Genomic DNA, 18,938 nt, shown 5'->3' on the forward strand with positions numbered 1-18,938 from the left:
GGTAGCCACAGTCGAGAAAATCAAACGCATTCGATTTTTTTTTTGATACTTTTGATTTTTGTTTGAACTGCTTACGATCAGCAGCGTAAGTTTAAAAGAAGCGAACGAACACGAAAATAAAAAAATCATCAACAGTCGCCATTTTTATTTTTTTGCTTTTGACTTTGCTATTGCTTTTGATCGTATATGTATGTACATACATATGTACATATATATGTATGTAACTCGCAGCTGCAGCACTCGGCGACTTTCGGAAGTTATAATCTGTACAGTCGCGAAAATCAATTCTTTTTTGACTACGCTACAGATCGTAAGCAGCTCAAACAAAAATCAAAAGTAGCAAAAAAAAAATGGCGAATGCGTTTGATTTTCTCGACAGTGGCTACCGATGACTTCCGAAAGTCACCGAGTGCTGCAGTTGCGTATGTACACGATCGAAAGCAACAGCAAAGCAGAAAGTAAATAAAGAAATGAGGCGATTGTTGATGATTTTGAATTTTCGTAGCTTTTCGATTTTTACCCATGCTTTGACTGCAACTTCTGATTTTTTGGGAAAAAGCAGAAAAAGCATTATTTTATGATATCGCTCGAAGTTAAAGGAGTGAAAAGCCAAAATCTTGCTACTAAGCTTTGATTTACTTATGATAGGTTACGTATAGTATTAAATGTTCCACATGTGGGCCTTAGGAAACTCAGTAAAGCGACAAGCTGGAATATATCCCCAACTTTTACATTTTGGCGAATTGAACTGACTAAAAATTCTTCTTAGACTATGTATGTATGTACATATGTACATACATGCATATGTCTAGACGAGGCTACTTTCCTGCACAGATGATGCATATCTGTTGTAGTCAATTGGGTACCCTCAACCAAATACTGAATTTAAGTAATAATATTAGTATTAAAAGACTTTTAATTGAAAATAGTAAGTTGCAGTTTCCAATTTTTCCAATTGGAAATCCAAATGTAAAACAAATTCGGGGTGTGTCCATTTTATCAGCTCTTCATTCATCATTTGTGAAGAGTAGAGTTATTGATAATTAATAATGCTTTTAGTCATAATTTGCTTCGCTTTAAAGAATTGTACATCAGTTAACGGTAATATTTTAAATCATTTTAATGCCGCAAAATATATTGCTGTAATAATAAGCTATGGAAATCGATAAATAAAATAAAAATACCGATATTTTAGCTCACATACAGCCACACTTAAAAAATTCGATTTCATTACCTGTCCCTTGCTCACTTGTAGCTTCTTATAGATTGCGACAGAAGGTTAAATTTTAAAAACAAAATTTTTCAGCCAGAATGAAAATTTATTGAAAAAATAGAAATTAGCTGCTTCAACATACGATTGTTTAGTAATGGTGTGTAACCAGGTGGCAACTCTTTGGCCTTAATAGTTTGGTATATATCGGTACTTTAAAACAAACATTTAAGAAATATTGCTTATGGTCGCACTCGTACAAATAAAACAGCTTTAACAAAGCTCTTCCTTTAAGTAATTTTTTTGTTTATATGTGTTTATATTATTTAGTGTCTGAAAGAATTAATTCTGCGAATACAAAGTGACAGTCAGTCGCGCCAGCTAGTGCGTAGTTAGTGCAGTGTCTCTGTGTCTGTATGTGTGCGTTCTAAAGGTAAGTTAAGAGCGGCTCTTGAGTGGTTAGTGCACGTCATCATCAAGCCCCAGTCCCAGTCGCTGTCACCTATTTTCACGAGTCGCAAGTGCAAAAGAAAGAAAGCAGTCTCAACAAGTATTAGCTAAATACAAGTGTTCAATTGCTGTCCTTGTCTAGTTTACAGTGTACCCTAATTGCATATCACAGTAAAAGAAAGTGAGCAAGCGGATTGCAATTTATCGTCTCGTTCAACAAGTGATTACCGATCGCTCTCTCTCTTTCTCGTTCGCTCGATCTTTGTCTATTGTCGGACAACTCCGCGCGGCGCGCGCGCCTGCGCCTACGCACTATTGTTGTGGTTCTTTCGTTGTTATTATTGGCTGCTTACGTGTCGTCGCGAAATGTACGTATTCGCTTACGTAGTTGTAGTCTCTCTTACGTGTCTTGCGGCAGCCAATCCGACAACAACACCGGCTGCCATCGCGCAAGTGCAAGTAATCGAGCAAATCGAGAGCTTCTTGGATAATCCACATTACCTCAGCAATGAGGAAATCGGAGATCTATTCACACGCCTCAACAAGGACTACCCGACGCTGGCCCAACCCTATGTCGTCGGCACCACCATCGAGGGGCGTCCCATGAACGCCCTGGCGCTCAATGCGCCCACATCGGACGCCACCACGGGCGATCTGCTGCGTCCAATGGTCAAGCTGGTGGCAAATGTGCAAGGCGACGAGACCCTCGGACGCCAAATCGTCCTCTACATGGCCGAATATTTGGCCAGTAGCTATGAAATCGACAAGGAAGTTCAGCGATTGCTCAACACAACTGAAATACACTTCCTGCCCAGTGCGAATCCGGATGGCTTCGCCCTTGCCAAGGTGAGTTATCCATCCAAGTAGCAGTAGAGTTATTGTAATCGCAGATCAAGCGAACCGATCCCCTCATTTAAGTTCTCGCTCTGATAGGATTGATAAACAGTTCGACTTTATTACAAAGAGAAAAGACAGTCCAAAACAGTCGATTGAGTTCGATTGCGCGATACCTGGTAAAAATTGAAATAATAAAAACGAAGTGGTATAAGTTAACAAAATATTATTTATCGAAACAATGATATTATACAATCACGCTGCTTTAATAGTTCTCCCCGATGAGAATGGATTTTAAAAATGTATTCATTTTTTACAATATAAATTGGAATTATCCAGGTTTTTTTTATTCAGATTTTTGCTAGCACTTTTTTAAGCTGTAGAACTCTTATATACAATAGCTGATAGTCAGCTGACTGTAGTCACGAATAAATAATTGTATACCTGAGGGCTTCCGTTTATTCATTGGCACAAATTGGTTATACACCTTAGCGATGTTGACTGCCGGGTATGCTAAGAAACAACGAGAGGTTCTTTGCGCTTATGGGTTTTTTTCATTTCTCGAAATGTGAAACAATTCAATCTGTGAACAGCTGCAGACCTGAGTGAACCTGCCAAAAAGTGAATGTACTTATACTTACACATACCAAATACGACGTATACGTATGTATATAAATCTGTGAGTGTTGTCTGATTCATTTCATGAGTTGAACCTTTCCGGGCTATTATTCAGCCACTTGCTGTGACTTGGCTTTGTTCTCAAGAAAACCATGCTCACCTTTCACAACAGAATCGAAACTGAACTATAGCATTCCTTAGCTCCAAGAAGAGAGCCTCACAAGTCCAAACTGACAGAGAGAGAGAGAAAGAAATAGAGAGCGCATATTGTGTTTTGACCCAGTTTATCAATTGTATGCTTGGGATTAACGTAGCACGATCGGTTAATTAGCAATTGTGTCTACATCTATGTATATAATATGTCGAGGGCAAGCTAAGTGCTTGTGTATATTATCGACATCGAGTGGTTATTTAAGTGATCTCTATCCCCATCGAGAGCTCTTTAAAGTCAGTCAAGCGATATTTCAAGTATGTATTTGCTTGCCAGAAAATCTTAGGCAGATGTTAAAATAAAGATAACATAATGTTAAACACTTGTCGGGTGCGCTAATATGGAAGGTGTCATCATGGTCATTGCCACTCCTTAGTTTTCTGTCTTGTTGTTATACAAAAAGTTCAAGTTCATATTTCTGGTCTTCATTCACATTTAACATTAATGCCGGCAACAATTGCAAATTTACAAGTTTTTCTGTTTCGTTCTATACTTTGTTGTACACTAAACCAAAAAAATGGGTTCTTCCCCCATCTTGATTTGTATATATTATGGTATTATATGAATGTCGAGTCCCCATCGAGTTGTGCAAGTAATCATTACACATTTTTATTTATTTTATATATTTTCTATGAATTTTTATCCTTTCTTCACGCGGGTTATTTTTCATGTTTTGCCATTAACATAACATCCTTTTCATGGATCTTAACTTTTCAATTGGATCTTAATGCAATCGTAATCGTAATATCATGAATATCCTTTTCTTTGATGTTCCATATGTGAAAAGAAAAGAAAATCTTAAAGCTTCGGTCAAGTTTTTCAGGTTGTATGTATATATTATAATAACTTTCTAGTGTGAGTTGATAGAATATCTTAGACAGCCAGTTCATGCGAAACATGCATTAAAAACTCACGAACTCGCTTATCTGCTAGTTGCCTTATCGACATTTCGAGGTTCTCTTCAATCTATTGCAGGGAATTCAAAGTGTTTGTTTGCATATTGTGTCATATTTAGCTGCGATATCAAGTATACACTGCTTTATCGCCTTTTTTATTGATAGAAAATTAATGGGCCATTAAAGCAAAGTAAGATTTTCAAATCTTATCACAGAACGGGAGTTATAACTGTGGCATGCGGCATGTGGCATGTTGCATGTGGCTTGCGACATGTGGCATGTTTTGGCTTGCGGCATATGGTTATTTGAGAGAGGTGAAAGAACGTGGATTATAGCTGCTTATTATGGGCATTATATGGCATTACTTATGACTTGGTGTGTATCTCTGTCACCGCTTTCAATGGCTGTCTGATTAGATTAGTTGGTTGTACGAATTAGTTATACCAAATTTCTTTTGATTGTGCTGACAGTTTTATGGCTACCGGGACTATAAATAAAGATCAAATTAATGTTGGGTTGGTGTTAATCCATTCCCTCCCCCCTTGCCCGCCTGACGTCATCTGCTGCAATGTACTGTGTAATTACGAGTACATCTACTATATACATTAATATCTTCATTTATAAACAACCATACGTACGTATGAGAGTATGGATGTTTATGCCAGAGCACCGCAAAACTGGTTTAGAAGCCGTCGCTATAGTATTTCAACTGTTTCGCCTCTATTGACAATCTTTGCAGCGAAAGAGTCTTTGACCAGTTTCTTGCGATTTGACACACTGTATGTTATGCAACCGGTTCATTGTTGTCTTTACAATATATTTGCTCTTTTTGCACGCCCATAAAGTTTATTCAATGGGGCATATTTATTGTTATTTGTGTATATTTTCAGGATTTTTTTAAATTTTATAAAATCTTGAAAATCCAAAAATTGAATTAAATTAAAAAAAATTGTTGATTGTTGCTGATATTTTTTGCAAGGCAGTTTGCTATTTCTTGGATTCCGCAATAATAGCGAATAATAATAATAGCTTTCGAATCAAAAATAATTAAAATGCAATTTAATATTATGTAAAAAGAAATCTTTTGAGAGTACTCGACTATTAAAAAGAAGCCGTATGTCACACACGGTATCTTTTAGTCGAGTGCGCTTTAGGTCGCAGCTTTATGACTTCTTTTCTGCATCGACATTTTGTTAATCTTTGCTTTGGAAAAATGTGAATTGCAATGAGAAATTCGTCTTATGTAGTTGACACTGTAGCGCTGTATCGAACACAACTTGATCCTACATACAGACGCGCACATATGTACATACATACATATGTATGTTGTATGTATGTAAGTGCAAACATCAACGTACAAAATGTATGTCAAGAGTTTTGTCGATTGCATTTGCAATATGTGCATATTGAAACTATTCTTTGAATTTATTAAGACATATCTACGAGATTCAGTTTATAGATCTGTTCGATCTAGGGCTTCATAATCGATGGAGATAAACTTTGGCATTAACTGGTGTGAATAAACAGCTGGACTATCTTTACACACAAAACACACACACACACGCACAAACGTTCTCGCTCAACCGATAGCGCGAGCAATTGATAACAGTTAAATACACTCACACACATGCATACACGCATACAAGAAAGGCCGTCGTCTGAGTGTATACGAAAATAATTTCAATTGAGCCCACGCTCAATGTTATTGTTAGTGCACTGGGCGCTCTGACGTCACAAAAACTCGCAAGTTATCGATTTTAATATAGGCTACAGTAATAACATCCTTTTGCCTGGTGACACATGTGACGTGCGTAGGCGTCGATGACGATTGAAGCATGCTGCTGAAGTCGACGCATTCGCTCTTTCTTTCGCGCCGATGACTGGCGCAGGCGCCTCACTTGCATCTGGCAACGCCGCCCGCACGCCGCTCACGGCTGGGCTGGAATCGAGATGTGCGAAAAATAAAGCCACATACAAGCACACACACATATGTACACAAGAAGAAAAAAACCCCGTACACAATAAATAACAAATAAAAGAGAGAAAAACCGAGAAACTATTAATTTGTGCTTAAACGCAATGTGTCGCCGCAATAACATGCGGCAATAACAAAACAAAACAAATGTATGTATGTATATAAAAAAAAATAACACGCATACACCGAGAGAAGACAACAACAAAACTCGTGACTGACAAAGCTTCGACGCGAGGCAACGCGACGCTCTCTGGCGTGTAATTTCCCTACAATTATCGCACGTCGTCGCTCTCAGCAACAGAGCACCAACGCCAGCGACGGCAGTGGCAGTGACGTCGACTGCGGCAGTGGGACAGCGGGCGGACAGCACGGGCTTAAGGCCAATCAACGCAGCAAATTTTCAAACAGTACATTTTTTGAAGCTGAACTGAATCGAGTGGAGCTACTGCTGCTGCTGCAATAACAACGACGACGGTGACTGAGGTACACACGGTGTTTTATTTGTAGTAGCGCTGTATCTAAAGCGGGCCGCTCGCTTAATTTGCACTCCAGTGATAACTGACAGCAGCAGCCAGCAACAACAATGATGCAGCAGTGGCTAGAAAAACTTTCGCATCGGCTGTTGCCATTGATGCTAATGACAACGTTGGTGGCGACGCTGCTCGTCCAGGGCTATGTCATCAAGGAGGACGAAAGCTTTCTGCAGCTGCCACACTACAGCAGCCAGGAGCAGCTCGAGGATCTGTTTGCCCGGCTCGAGAAGGCATATCCGGATCAGGCGCGTGTCCACAGCATTGGCCGTTCGCTGGAGGGACGCAATCTGTTAGCGCTGCAGATCTCGCAGAGCACAAGGCAGCGTGCGCTGTTGACGCCGCCAGTGAAATACATTGCCAACATGCACGGCGATGAGACAGTGGGGCGACAGCTGCTTGTCTATTTGGCCCAGTATCTGCTGGGCAACTATGAACGGAGCACCGAGGTGGCCCAGCTGGTGAACAGCACCGATATCTATTTGATGCCCACCATGAATCCTGACGGTTATGCTCTCTCCCAGGTATGTGTCTGTGTGCTATCAAATTACTGTCATCACCTGTTTGCGTGTGACTGGGAAAAATCGATAACCAATGCACAAATACACACATACATTCTTAGTACTGTATGAAATGTGAAGCCAACGCAGCCCAGCTTCTGCCCTGCAGAATTTGCGCTGCTTATCGTATAGGTGTGTGTGTGTGAGTGTGTGACGTCGCTGTTGCGCACTTGCCTTTTGATTGCGTAGGCTTGCTATCTTCCTCTCTGGCACGCCCCTTCGTTGTTGACATATTGCGAAGCTTGTTGCTTTCACATGAATTGCTTTAATTCCGCTCGATGTGTGTTGATTAGCGAATGAGCGTAGGGCGAATTAACGGTTAGGCTTGAGTAAACATCAGACTGTGTAATATGCAATCTGCTATCGATTTACCTACAATTGCATTGCACATATGTATATGAGCGTGTGTGTGTGTGTGTGTTAAGTTGAACGTACCTGCATCCATATTGCCAAAGCTCTCTCCCACTGCTTGCACTCTGCAAACACTGAAGCTTTTGACAATTGTATGTAGTTAAAGTATACCGTTTTTTTCTGTTATTGTTACCGCCCCCGTTTTCCTGCCACCAACCGCCTGGAGTAATTTGAATGCCGCCACTTTGCGTGATCGGCCACTGTGACTAGCCTAGTTTTATAAAATCATTCATACAAATACATACTATAGAAATGAATAATGTAATGAATATTCTATGTGAGTGCAATCAATTAATTTATTACACAACCAAAGCACAAGCAATTGTCTGATTCCGTTTCGATCGATTGACAGTTTGCTCCAATTATTTAATTGACAGTTGCTGCCGTTACGAGCAGAGAGGATCAAGCGGCAGAAAGCCTATGCTGAGCTTTTGCAGGGCCTTAAGCGCGTATTGCACAATACACTCTTACTCTCGCTCCGACTCTCTCTCTCTCTCTCTCTCTCTCAGCCACTGGTAATGCATACATTAACGATAATGTGTGTTGTAAGAGCTTTGCGACCTGACTATCAAGTTTGGTCATGTCTGAACTGAATGCCAAATTGCCTACATAACATAATAAAGCCAGAGGAACTACCTATAAACATATTTAATGCACGTAATCAATTAACTAATCTCTCGGTTCTCTCTCTCTCCCATTCTCTCTCACTTTGCAGGAGGGCAACTGCGAATCGCTGCCAAATTATGTGGGACGGGGCAACGCCGTTGGCGTGGACTTGAATCGGGATTTCCCTGATCGTCTGGATCAGCAGCATGTCAATCATTTACGTTCACAGTCGCGTCAGCCGGAAACCGCCGCCTTGGCCGAATGGATTGTGAGCAAACCATTTGTGCTATCTGCCAATTTCCATGGCGGAGCTGTCGTCGCCAGCTATCCCTACGATAACTCTCTGTAAGTGGTACCACCCCCCTAACCCATTGATCAGTCAATCGATGTTAATAGTATTGCTGTCTGAAACGCAGAGCGCACAACGACTGCTGCGAAGAGAGTCTCACACCGGATGATCGCGTGTTCAAGCAAATGGCGCACACGTATTCGGACAATCATCCGATCATGCGACGTGGCAACAACTGCAACGACACCTTTGCCGGCGGCATAACCAACGGTGCCAATTGGTATGAGCTCTCTGGCGGCATGCAGGACTTTAACTATGCATTCAGCAATTGCTTCGAGCTGACCATCGAGTTGTCGTGCTGCAAATTCCCAGCGGCCAGCACTTTGCCCACGGAATGGGCGCGCAACAAGCGTCCGCTGATAGAGTTGCTGAAGCAGGCGCACATTGGCATCAAGGGTCTGGTGCAGGATGCCAGCGGTTACCCCATTGCGGATGCCACCATTGTTGTCTCCGGTCTCGAGGATAAGCCTATCCGCACCTCCAAGCGTGGCGAATACTGGCGCCTGCTCACCCCAGGCATCTACAGTGTCTATGCGGCGGCCTTTGGGTAAGAGATCCATCTGTCAATTTGAACCCTCCTGTATCTCCTGTTTTCATTTGCAGCTATCAATCGAGCGCCCCCCAGGAGCTGCATGTAACCAATGACAATGCGGAGGCAATGCGCGTCGACTTCAAGCTGTCGCCCGTTGAGACCAATTATGATGGTATTAGCAGTTATTACAATCCATACTTTTTTAGACACTAGACGGAAGATGGGTGTTGTGCAAGATCTTAAGACATCTCGGCACTGTCGTCGACCCACGAACAAAAGAACAAAAGAAGTCGCCGCCGCGAACAAATGCAACCTCACCAGCAGCCGTCACAAGCACCGTCATCGAACTATCGCTCAGCTAACTAATCGATTATTACTAACATTGTACCCACACACACCCACACACAAGCAGACACACACACTCGTTCTATCTATTTATGATTATCTGCATCTAAACGCACGTTAACACACACACATATTTTCCTTGTGCATTTTGTAGCAGTTTTCAGTTTCATTTTCGCATTTGTGGAATCTCTTTACTTTTACGCACACAGCATATGGTCTTCTTTTTTGCTTTCGCTCTCTTAACGCACACACACAGCTAATGAACATTCACACAGACACAGCCACTGCTACAGTTACAGTTAGAATTGCAGTTACAGTTACAACAATATCAATTTGAAAATTTGAGATTTAAACATATGGTATATGTATATGCTATATATTACCTATATAGACAATTTGATTTGTACATACAAGAGTATTTGAAAGCAGTGCGTTACTCGTAGAAAACCCCACCCACAAGACCCATACAATGGCCTTTAAATCCCCCCTCTCAATTATACAAGAACATATACATATATATATATATATATATATACTTTACAAATTACTATATACATTTAGTGGCTTACCTCTAAAACCAAAAAAACCGAAACGAAAATCATGTGTAAAAATTATTTTAACGCAGCATACATATATGCGAACAAAAAGAACAAAAAACAAAGCAGCCTAATATGCATGTCTTCAATATCCATATATAAATATATAGATCCCGATATATAAATATATGCAAACATACAAATCGATTAAAAGATTGTTAAACATTTTAGAAATGTCAGCGTGAGTTTGAACAAATTGTTAACACAACATTATGCATACGTATTGAATGATTGACAAGCATATGGAGTTGAACGAATAATTCCAATAATAACGATAATGGCATATTTAGAGGAAAAGAAAAACAAAACCAGAAAACAAGAACAGGCCAAATAAAATTTTGTTTTTTTGCGTAGTGCGTTTTATTTTCATTGAAGCAAAACCAAACTCAAACCCTCAACCCCTAAACCGTAAACCGATCCTGAATCTGAACCCGAACTCGGACTAAATCCATTTGCCATCCATCTGTTAAGTTGTTCTTTAAAAAGCTTATTAGAAAACATAATAAATAACTACGATAACAATTACAAACAATATACATTAACGATTGGATAACAATTTCGACTATATTTGGCATATTTATGTATACTCTTTATTGTTACTTTTATTGTAAAACTATTATAATATGTAGCCTAGACATTTGTTAAGTCCAGTTGACAAATGGTTCGCACTGCAACTGAACTGGTGCAAACTAGTTAGTTAAGTTGTTAAGTTACAGAATGCAATAATTTCTCAGGGTTCAAATCAACAAACATATGTACATAATGGCTTAGACAGACATGCGTCGTTGTTAATTCTTCGATACGAAATACGACTGTTTTTGCTCTCTATCTCGTTTTAAAATTGCTATTTCTCTATCTTTATCTTTATCTCTCTCGACGTCGATCTCGTCTTGCTCCTTTTGCAACTAATTTAATCGAAATAAATGTGTAATGAAATGAAACCACAAATTGATTGATTGCTTACAAAAAACAAATCACCACGTCGCGCTATCAACTTGCATAATTCAACAAAATCGCTTTTGCTTTTTCGCATGTCACATACACATATTTTATTAACATAGTATATAGTTAATTTATCGCTCTAATTTAAAGTGCATCTTGCGATTCGGCACCTGACTTTGGTTCATGTCTTGGGTTTAGTTGTCTATTTTTTGGATTTGGTTTTGGTTTCGGTTTCGGTTCTTGCATTGCATTTGCTCTCTCGCTCTCACACTCAGCCACTCATTGCGTGCGTCAAGTTCGATGGCGATGCACATCGATTTATCGATCTTTTTTGTTGTCTGTTCTGTACTGTTCTGTTCTTCGTTCGTTCATCAATTTCTCAACTCTTTCTTCAATGCAGGCAACTTTCGCAAACAGAAAGTGGAACGCGCCGAGCCACCGGAGCAGCTTAAGCAGAAATTCGATGGCTTCCTCACGCCCACGCCCTTCGAGCATCACAACTATGTGGCCATGGAGAGGTGAGTCGAAGCGTTCGGCTGTCTCACCTTGAGCAGTTGCTGTAACAAGTCCACTTGGTTGCAGCTTCTTGAGGAACTTGACCGCCAGTTACCCCTCGCTGACCCGCCTCTATAGCATTGGCAAGAGCGTGCAGGACCGCGATCTCTGGGTGATGGAGATATCCACCACCCCGGGCACACATGTGCCGGGCGTGCCGGAGTTCAAGTATGTGGCCAATATGCACGGCAACGAGGTGGTTGGCAAGGAGATGCTCCTGTTGCTGACCAAGTATCTGCTGGAGCGCTACGAGAACGATGAGCGTGTTACGCGTCTGGTGAATGGCACACGGATGCACTTCTTGTACAGCATGAATCCCGATGGCTATGAGATATCGCGGGAGGGCGATCGCACCAGCGCCTTGGGTCGCGCCAACGCCCACAACGTGGACTTGAATCGCAATTTCCCGGATCAATATGGCACCGATAAGTTCAATAAGGTCACCGAACCCGAGGTGGCTGCTGTGATGAACTGGACGCTCTCTCTGCCGTTTGTGCTGTCGGCCAATCTGCATGGCGGCTCTTTGGTGGCCAACTATCCGTTCGACGACAACGAAAACGACTTCAATGATCCGTACTCGCGTCTGCGCGACTCCAGCATCAGTGGTCGCAAGCTGAATCCCACCGAGGACAACGAACTGTTCCGCCATCTCGCTCTGGTCTATTCCCGTGCCCATCCCACCATGCATCTGGGCCAGCCGTGTGCGCTCTTCAAGAACGAGCTCTTCACCGATGGCATCACGAATGGCGCTCAGTGGTACAGTGTCACCGGCGGCATGCAGGATTGGAATTATGTGCGCGCCGGTTGCATGGAGCTGACTATCGAGATGGGCTGCGACAAGTTTCCCGAGGCCAAGGATCTGCCCCAGTACTGGCAAGACAATCGTGAGCCGCTGCTGCAGCTCATCGAGCAGGTGCACCATGGTGTCCACGGCTTTGTCCGCAGTTCCATTGGCACACCAATAGCTGGCGCTGCCGTCGGATTAAATGGCGGCAATCAGTCGACGTACAGCGGCACCTTCGGCGACTACTGGAAACTGACGCTGCCGGGACGCCACAATGTCACCGTTCTGGCCGATGGCTTTGCCCCGCTGCGAGTGGAGGTCGAAGTGCCCGACGCGGAGCCCTTCGGCATGCGACTGGATGTGACGGTGATGCGCGACGATCCGCAGCACTGGGCGTCGGCCAACGACTTTCGCATCATCGAGAATGTGGTGAACACCCGATACCACACGAACGCTGAGGTGCGCAACCGTCTGGCCGAGCTCGAGAATCAGAATCCGCAGATTGCCAGCTTCGGGTATGCGGACAACGAGTTCAGTCGCCACTTCAACTACATCAAGCTGACCTCGAATGTGAGTAGCGACACAACTATATCTGAACCCGTATGGGGTCGGGTAACAAATAGAAGGAGGCACCTCCGACCCCATAAAGCCGAGACGATAAAGCCAAATCCGTCTGTCTGTCCGCCCGCCTGTCCGTCCGTCCATATGAACATCTTGATATAAGAGATTGAGCTATTATTTTCGGCAGCAGTTGTTATTGTTGCACGCAGATCAAGTTTATAGATTACGTCCACTCCCGCATTTCGAAAAGTCCATTTCAGTTGCTTTGGCTGGCAGTCTGGGATAACTTGTGAATGTAATTTAATATCGATATACCATTTATTGACTTCGGTATATTAGAGTACTATTTGCAGTATATCTTAAGATTTAACCCCACCGACTGCAGTTTCCCTACTTGCTATATATGCTGAATTCTTGCGTGTCCTCCCCTTGCAGATTGGCGAACCGGAGGAACACAAGTACAAGCTTCTGGTGATGAGTTCGCTGTACGATACAACAGCGCCGCTGGGCAGAGAGATTATGCTGAACCTGGTGCGCCACCTGATCGAGGGACACAAGCTACAGGACTCGACTGTGGTGCAGCTTCTGGAGCGCAGCGTCATCTATTTCCTGCCGCAAACGGAGAAATTTATGTCGATCTTCAGCATGTACAACGCCAAGTAAGTATTGTTTTGTCATGTGCATATCGATGGCAGCCATATCTGATGTCGCTCTTTGCAGCAATTCTGTGTGCGACCCCGTGGTGTCCGATGAGCTGGCCGAGCGCATTCTGAGCCCCGAGACGGAAGCATCGCGGGATCTGTTGCTGCAGTTCTTGCGCAACGAGCACTTTGATCTAATGCTGACATTCAGTGCCGGCAGCTCGGAGCTCAGCTATCCCAAGGGCGACTCCATACTGGAGAAGCTCGCGCACAGCATACAGCGCACCGAGTTCAATTACTCGCCGCTGCAGTGCAGCAGCTCGGCCACCAGGCAACTCCATCGCGAGACCACCGATCGCCTTACCAATCTGATGTACAAACTCTACAAGATTCCCATGTATACGTTGGGGTTGTCCTGCTGTCGCATGCCGGCGCACAGTCAAATCGCTTCCGTTTGGCGCACCAACATCGAGAAGATCAAGAACTTTTTGGGCCTAGTCCAGACGGGTATCAGTGGCCTGGTGCAGAACGACAAGGGACAGCCGCTGCGCGAGGCCTTTGTCCGACTGTTGGAGCACGAGGGCATCTACAACGTGTCGCGCAACGAGGCGCGCTTCCAGCTGATGCTCCCCAAGGGCCTCTACGGCCTGGAGGTGAGTGCGCCTAACCACGAGTCGCAGATCATCAAGACAACGGTGCAGTCTGGCCAGCTCATCGACTTGGGTGCCATTAAGCTGCACGCCTTCAGCCTGATCCGTGGCGAGGTCACCGAACTGAATGGCGCTAACGGCAGCGGCAGCAGCAGCAGCGGTATGACCAGCATCACTGGCATTGTGCTCGACGACGGCAATCATCCCATACGTAATGCCAAGATCTCGGTCATCCATCCGGCGGGTCTGACGCGTCTGCGCAACTTTACCAACAGCATGGGTGAATATTATCTGCGCTCGGTGCCCGTCGGCGCGGTGACGCTCAAGGTGGAGGCACCGCGACACTTTGAGGCCACCCGGGACATTCGTTTGCCTCAGGCTGGACAGCCCACCGAGAACGTTGTCTTCCACCTCAAGTTCAATGCCCGCGTCTTTGGCCTACCCCGTTTCGTGTTCATCCTTGTGGCCAGCGTGCTCATCATTGTGGGCGTCGTCATCTGTGTGCTGTGCGCACAGTTCTGGTTCTATCGTCGCCATCGCGGCAAGATGCCCTACTACGACTTTTCCCTCTTACCGCAGAAGGGCAAGGAGCAGTTCGAGCTGGACGAGGATGCTGGGGACGATGGCGAAACGGAGCTCTTTCGCTCCCCCATAAAGCGTAAGCGAATTTCCATTTATTTACCCGCTACCCGTAGAAGGGAATTTGTCCATATGAACACGTTGATCTTAGGGTCTATAACAGATAAATCTATAATTTTTCAATTTTCAACAGCACATGTATTGATACACATATATCTAATTTTTTTTAGAGTTGTGCCACGCTCACTTATACCTTCGCAAATCGTTTTTTGGCACGTACATTCATAACAACAGTCTTTGTTTATTTATTTAGTTTATTCAAGTTGTTTAAATAAGCTTACTGCTACCGATGTGACAGCTTAACCTAATTATACATTAACAATTTCACATATTGCCTATTATAACATAAAATAGTGTGAGATCACGACTAGATTTACTATACATTAAGAGTCACTTAAGTAAATGTACATCACAGACATAAAAAATAACCTTAGTAGGCAGATCCTGCAGGTTCAGTCTTTTTAGACTCCTTTTGCCAAGAGACGTTGAGCAAGCGCATTTGGGTGTAAGGCTAGTCTATTAAAATAACACTTGGTCCCTAGATCTCTTGCGATATCCATTGCATTGCATATTGTCCTCAAGATCTTGCTTTGCGCTTCGCGGATCGTATTCAAAAGGGTTTTCGCCGCGTCCCCATACAACTGCCAAGTGAATGGTTCCTGATGAGGACAGCAGTGTGGTCGACGTATGTTTCAATAAGAACTTCCTGGGAGTCAACACTTTGGGATGCCACAGTCTTATGATTTCTGAATTCCTGAAAGTTACGGTATTATGCATATTGTAGAAGTTATTTAAGAAACAATGTTTCTGTATTCTATGGTATATTTTAAATGGAATAATATATCGATATACCTTTAATAGATTTTACTATTTGCCATTAAATTATTTTGGTATATTTTATAAATAATTCCGCTTGAAAATGCTTTCTTGTCTTTATGTTTATTTACCTTTTCTTCCTATTTCTCTATATCTCTCTCTTTCTCTCTCTCTGGGTAGGTGGCATGACCATTCAGCCGTACTTCGACGAGGAGCAGCTGGAGCACATTTTGCATACGGATGATGAGGATGACGAGAACGAAGTGGTGATGGATATGGCGCCAGAGCTGGAGCTGGATGTGGCCGATGAAAGCGGCGATGAGATTGTCATGTTGCACAATCACAAGAATCGCCGCAAGCATTGAGAAGCCCAACAACATTCAAGGACAACAACAACAAAAAACAGAGTTATAACAACAACACAACATAACTGTGATTCCAAACGTTTTCAGCAAACCAATCGCTCTTTATATCATATTTATCCACATTTTAATTTTTTTTCTAGTTAATATAGATATATGTATGTATGTTTTTTTTTTTGGTTGCTATGTACATACACGTCGGCATACATACATATGGGATCTTCAGCTTTATATGGAATCTCCGATCAGATATTGTATGTATGTATGTGCTGTCCAACACCGTAACTGTAACTACTCTTAAGACTGAGCCTTTTAAACTAAAAAAAAAAAAGAAAAGAAAAACACAAAATCAAAAAGTAAGAAAAAAAGAGCTATATACACAATATATAGTAGAGGAGAATCACTTAAGAGAAGCAATCTGTAACCTTAAAACACATTCCAGGTCAATTTGATGCACGCCATCGCATCATTATCGATATCTATCTAGTTTAATTAAGCGATCCTTCACAGTTTTCCATATTTATTTCAACGCAATATTAATATTACCATATATCCATGTTTCTATTGGTATAATATGTATAGCTGTAAAATAACACTATTTTTAAATACTATTCACAACTTGACAAGCATTTTAAATGAAATGCACCAAATATACATATATACATACATACATTCCAAATTAAATTTGCAACAACGAAAGCAACTTCATCATTGAAAACGATGAATTTGATTCATAGCTTAAATGTGGGAATCTCTTTTGATCTGTTTCATTTCATTTAAATGTGTAGAATAACCCAAAATTTATTCAAGAAACAATTTGCATTACATTGAGCTCTGATTCCATAATCTTAATACATTTTTGTCGCAATTTTGATCACTTCAAAGAGATTCGCAACCAAAATTTTGCAATGATGAGTGTTCAGCTTTATAATGATTTTCTAATGCGATATTTTTATGAAATGCTTGATATTATCTAGAGAGAATGCACCCTTATGATTATTGACGGATAAAGCGACTTTTATATAGTTGTAATACTGCACGATTTTAGAAGTATACATTTTAACATTTATGAGGCACACTTTAACTAATTATACAATATTCCAAATGGTGAACATAACACACGAATAGACAAACGTGTATTCTAAATCAAATACAAGTACCTTAATCAACAAATAAAACAATATATACATTAAAACACATTCTCTTCTTTTTTGGATGGGGTGATGGGGTTATCACGAAAATATTCCCTGGAGGTCTTCCATCCCCCCAATGAAATTTATAAATAAATTGGCTGTCTGAAGCCCCCAAGTATTCTATCGCTACTATTCAGAACAAATTTGCAAACATTCTATATTTATTATGTTAAAATCTGCACCGCAAAAAAAATGGAAATTCTGTATGTGATGATTTATGGGAATTCCGGTAATGGAATACGGAAAAGTAGAAGATAAAATTTAGTACAAGGATATAATTGAGCCTTTTTATAGTATGGTATATTTTTTACTACACGGTACATTTGGTATAATATGGTATTTTTTGTACACTATGGTATATTTGGTATTATATAATATATTTTGTAATACAGGAAAGGTTGGTTGAGTAAAAAAGAAACGTAGTAAGCGACCATTGGAATGGGATCTATTCAAAGTTTTGCACCATGCTCTGCTTCTTAAACAGTCGCTATATATGGAAATAATTAAATTGAGGGGAATGAGAGACAATTGGCCAGAAGCGATTTACCTTATAATGCATTAAAATTAATTTCTTTTGATTTCTAAGTAACAGTAATTGTACGACTCTGGTCTGTTTTACTTTTATTTAAATATCTTTGATCTTCACGGTTCAGAAATAAGTTTTACACTGTTATAATATTTAACAACGGCGAAGTAAAATATTTAGCAAATTGCTTTGATAGTTAAAAAAGGAAACACGTAAGAAAGCTACAGTCGAGTTTGCTCGACAGTGAGATACCCGTTATCCATTTTGAATAACAGCGATATTATTCTCAAATACATATACCGAAAATACTACAAAGTATTAAAAATAACAAATGGTATACTTGGTATATCGATATAGTACCGTATTCAAATTATATCATAGACGGCAAAATATACCAGATTGTCAGCCAAAGCAACTAAGATCCCTAGTAAGACTAATTTTTATCTGATTATTATTTTTTATTTCCAAATCACAGGAATCACAACTGCTATAGTTATTATTGTATACACCAAAATGCATGACTCTAACTTTAAAACAAGTAAGAAAGCTACAGTCGAGTGTACTCGACTGTGAGATACCCGCTACCCATTTTAATTAAAAGCAATATATTTTGCGTTATTATTTTCAAAATATACCAAATATACTGCAAAATACTAAAAATATACCAAATGGTATATGTGGAATATCGGTGTAGTGCCGCACTCAAAATATACCATAGACGGCACAATATACCAGATTGTCAGCCAAAGCAACTAAGACCCTTAGTAAGTACATAGGCGTTTTTGCCCATACAAAAGTATTTCTTTAATAACTTCCAAAATTTTTATCTGAACGCAACCAAATTCTTAGGAATCATAACTACTATAGTTATTATTGTACATACAAAAATTCACTACTCTAGCTTTAAAATTACGCTTGTTATTGGATTTTTTTGATTTGCGGGGGCGGAAGTGGTCGTGGCAAAAATTTGAAACAAACTTGATCTGCGTGCAAGCATAACAAATGCTGTCGAAAAAAAATTGTAGCTCTATCTCTTATAGTCTCTGAGATCTAGGTGTTCATACGGACAGACACACAGACACACAGACGGACATGGCTAGATCGTCTCGGCTGTTGACGCTGATCAAGAATATATTATTTATAGGG

The 18,938-nt window shown here is 41.4% G+C and overlaps 1 protein-coding gene and 1 long non-coding RNA gene across 4 annotated transcripts; one reads left to right on the plus strand and one right to left on the minus strand.

Moving 5' to 3' along the window:
• Positions 1 to 1,462: 1,462 nt before the first annotated feature.
• Positions 1,463 to 16,458, plus strand: LOC132798061 (carboxypeptidase D). 3 transcript variants are annotated; one of them, XM_060809780.1, is made up of 10 exons: positions 1,463 to 1,643; positions 1,803 to 2,506; positions 8,411 to 8,646; positions 8,718 to 9,197; positions 9,254 to 9,354; positions 11,466 to 11,583; positions 11,648 to 12,974; positions 13,401 to 13,624; positions 13,686 to 14,914; positions 15,892 to 16,458. In XM_060809780.1, exons 2-10 carry the CDS (start codon positions 2,027 to 2,029, stop codon positions 16,074 to 16,076), a joined length of 4,380 nt encoding a protein of 1,459 aa, XP_060665763.1. In that variant the 5' UTR covers positions 1,463 to 1,643; positions 1,803 to 2,026; the 3' UTR covers positions 16,077 to 16,458. The 3 variants fall into 3 exon arrangements, with proteins under 3 accessions (XP_060665763.1, XP_060665761.1, XP_060665764.1); XM_060809781.1 differs by lacking the exons at positions 1,463 to 1,643; positions 1,803 to 2,506 and adding exons at positions 6,161 to 6,677; positions 6,747 to 7,248; XM_060809778.1 differs by having other exon boundaries at positions 1,463 to 2,506.
• On the minus strand, positions 15,116 to 15,918 carry LOC132798067 (uncharacterized). Its single transcript, XR_009633887.1, has 2 exons — positions 15,843 to 15,918; positions 15,116 to 15,649 (listed from the first exon to the last, which is right to left on the minus strand). It is a non-coding gene; the product is annotated as an uncharacterized LOC132798067 (long non-coding RNA).
• Positions 16,459 to 18,938: the final 2,480 nt, after the last annotated feature.

The sequence above is a fragment of the Drosophila nasuta genome, unplaced genomic scaffold, assembly GCF_023558535.2.
Source record: "Drosophila nasuta strain 15112-1781.00 unplaced genomic scaffold, ASM2355853v1 ctg7_pilon_split, whole genome shotgun sequence".
NCBI lineage: Eukaryota > Metazoa > Arthropoda > Insecta > Diptera > Drosophilidae > Drosophila > Drosophila nasuta.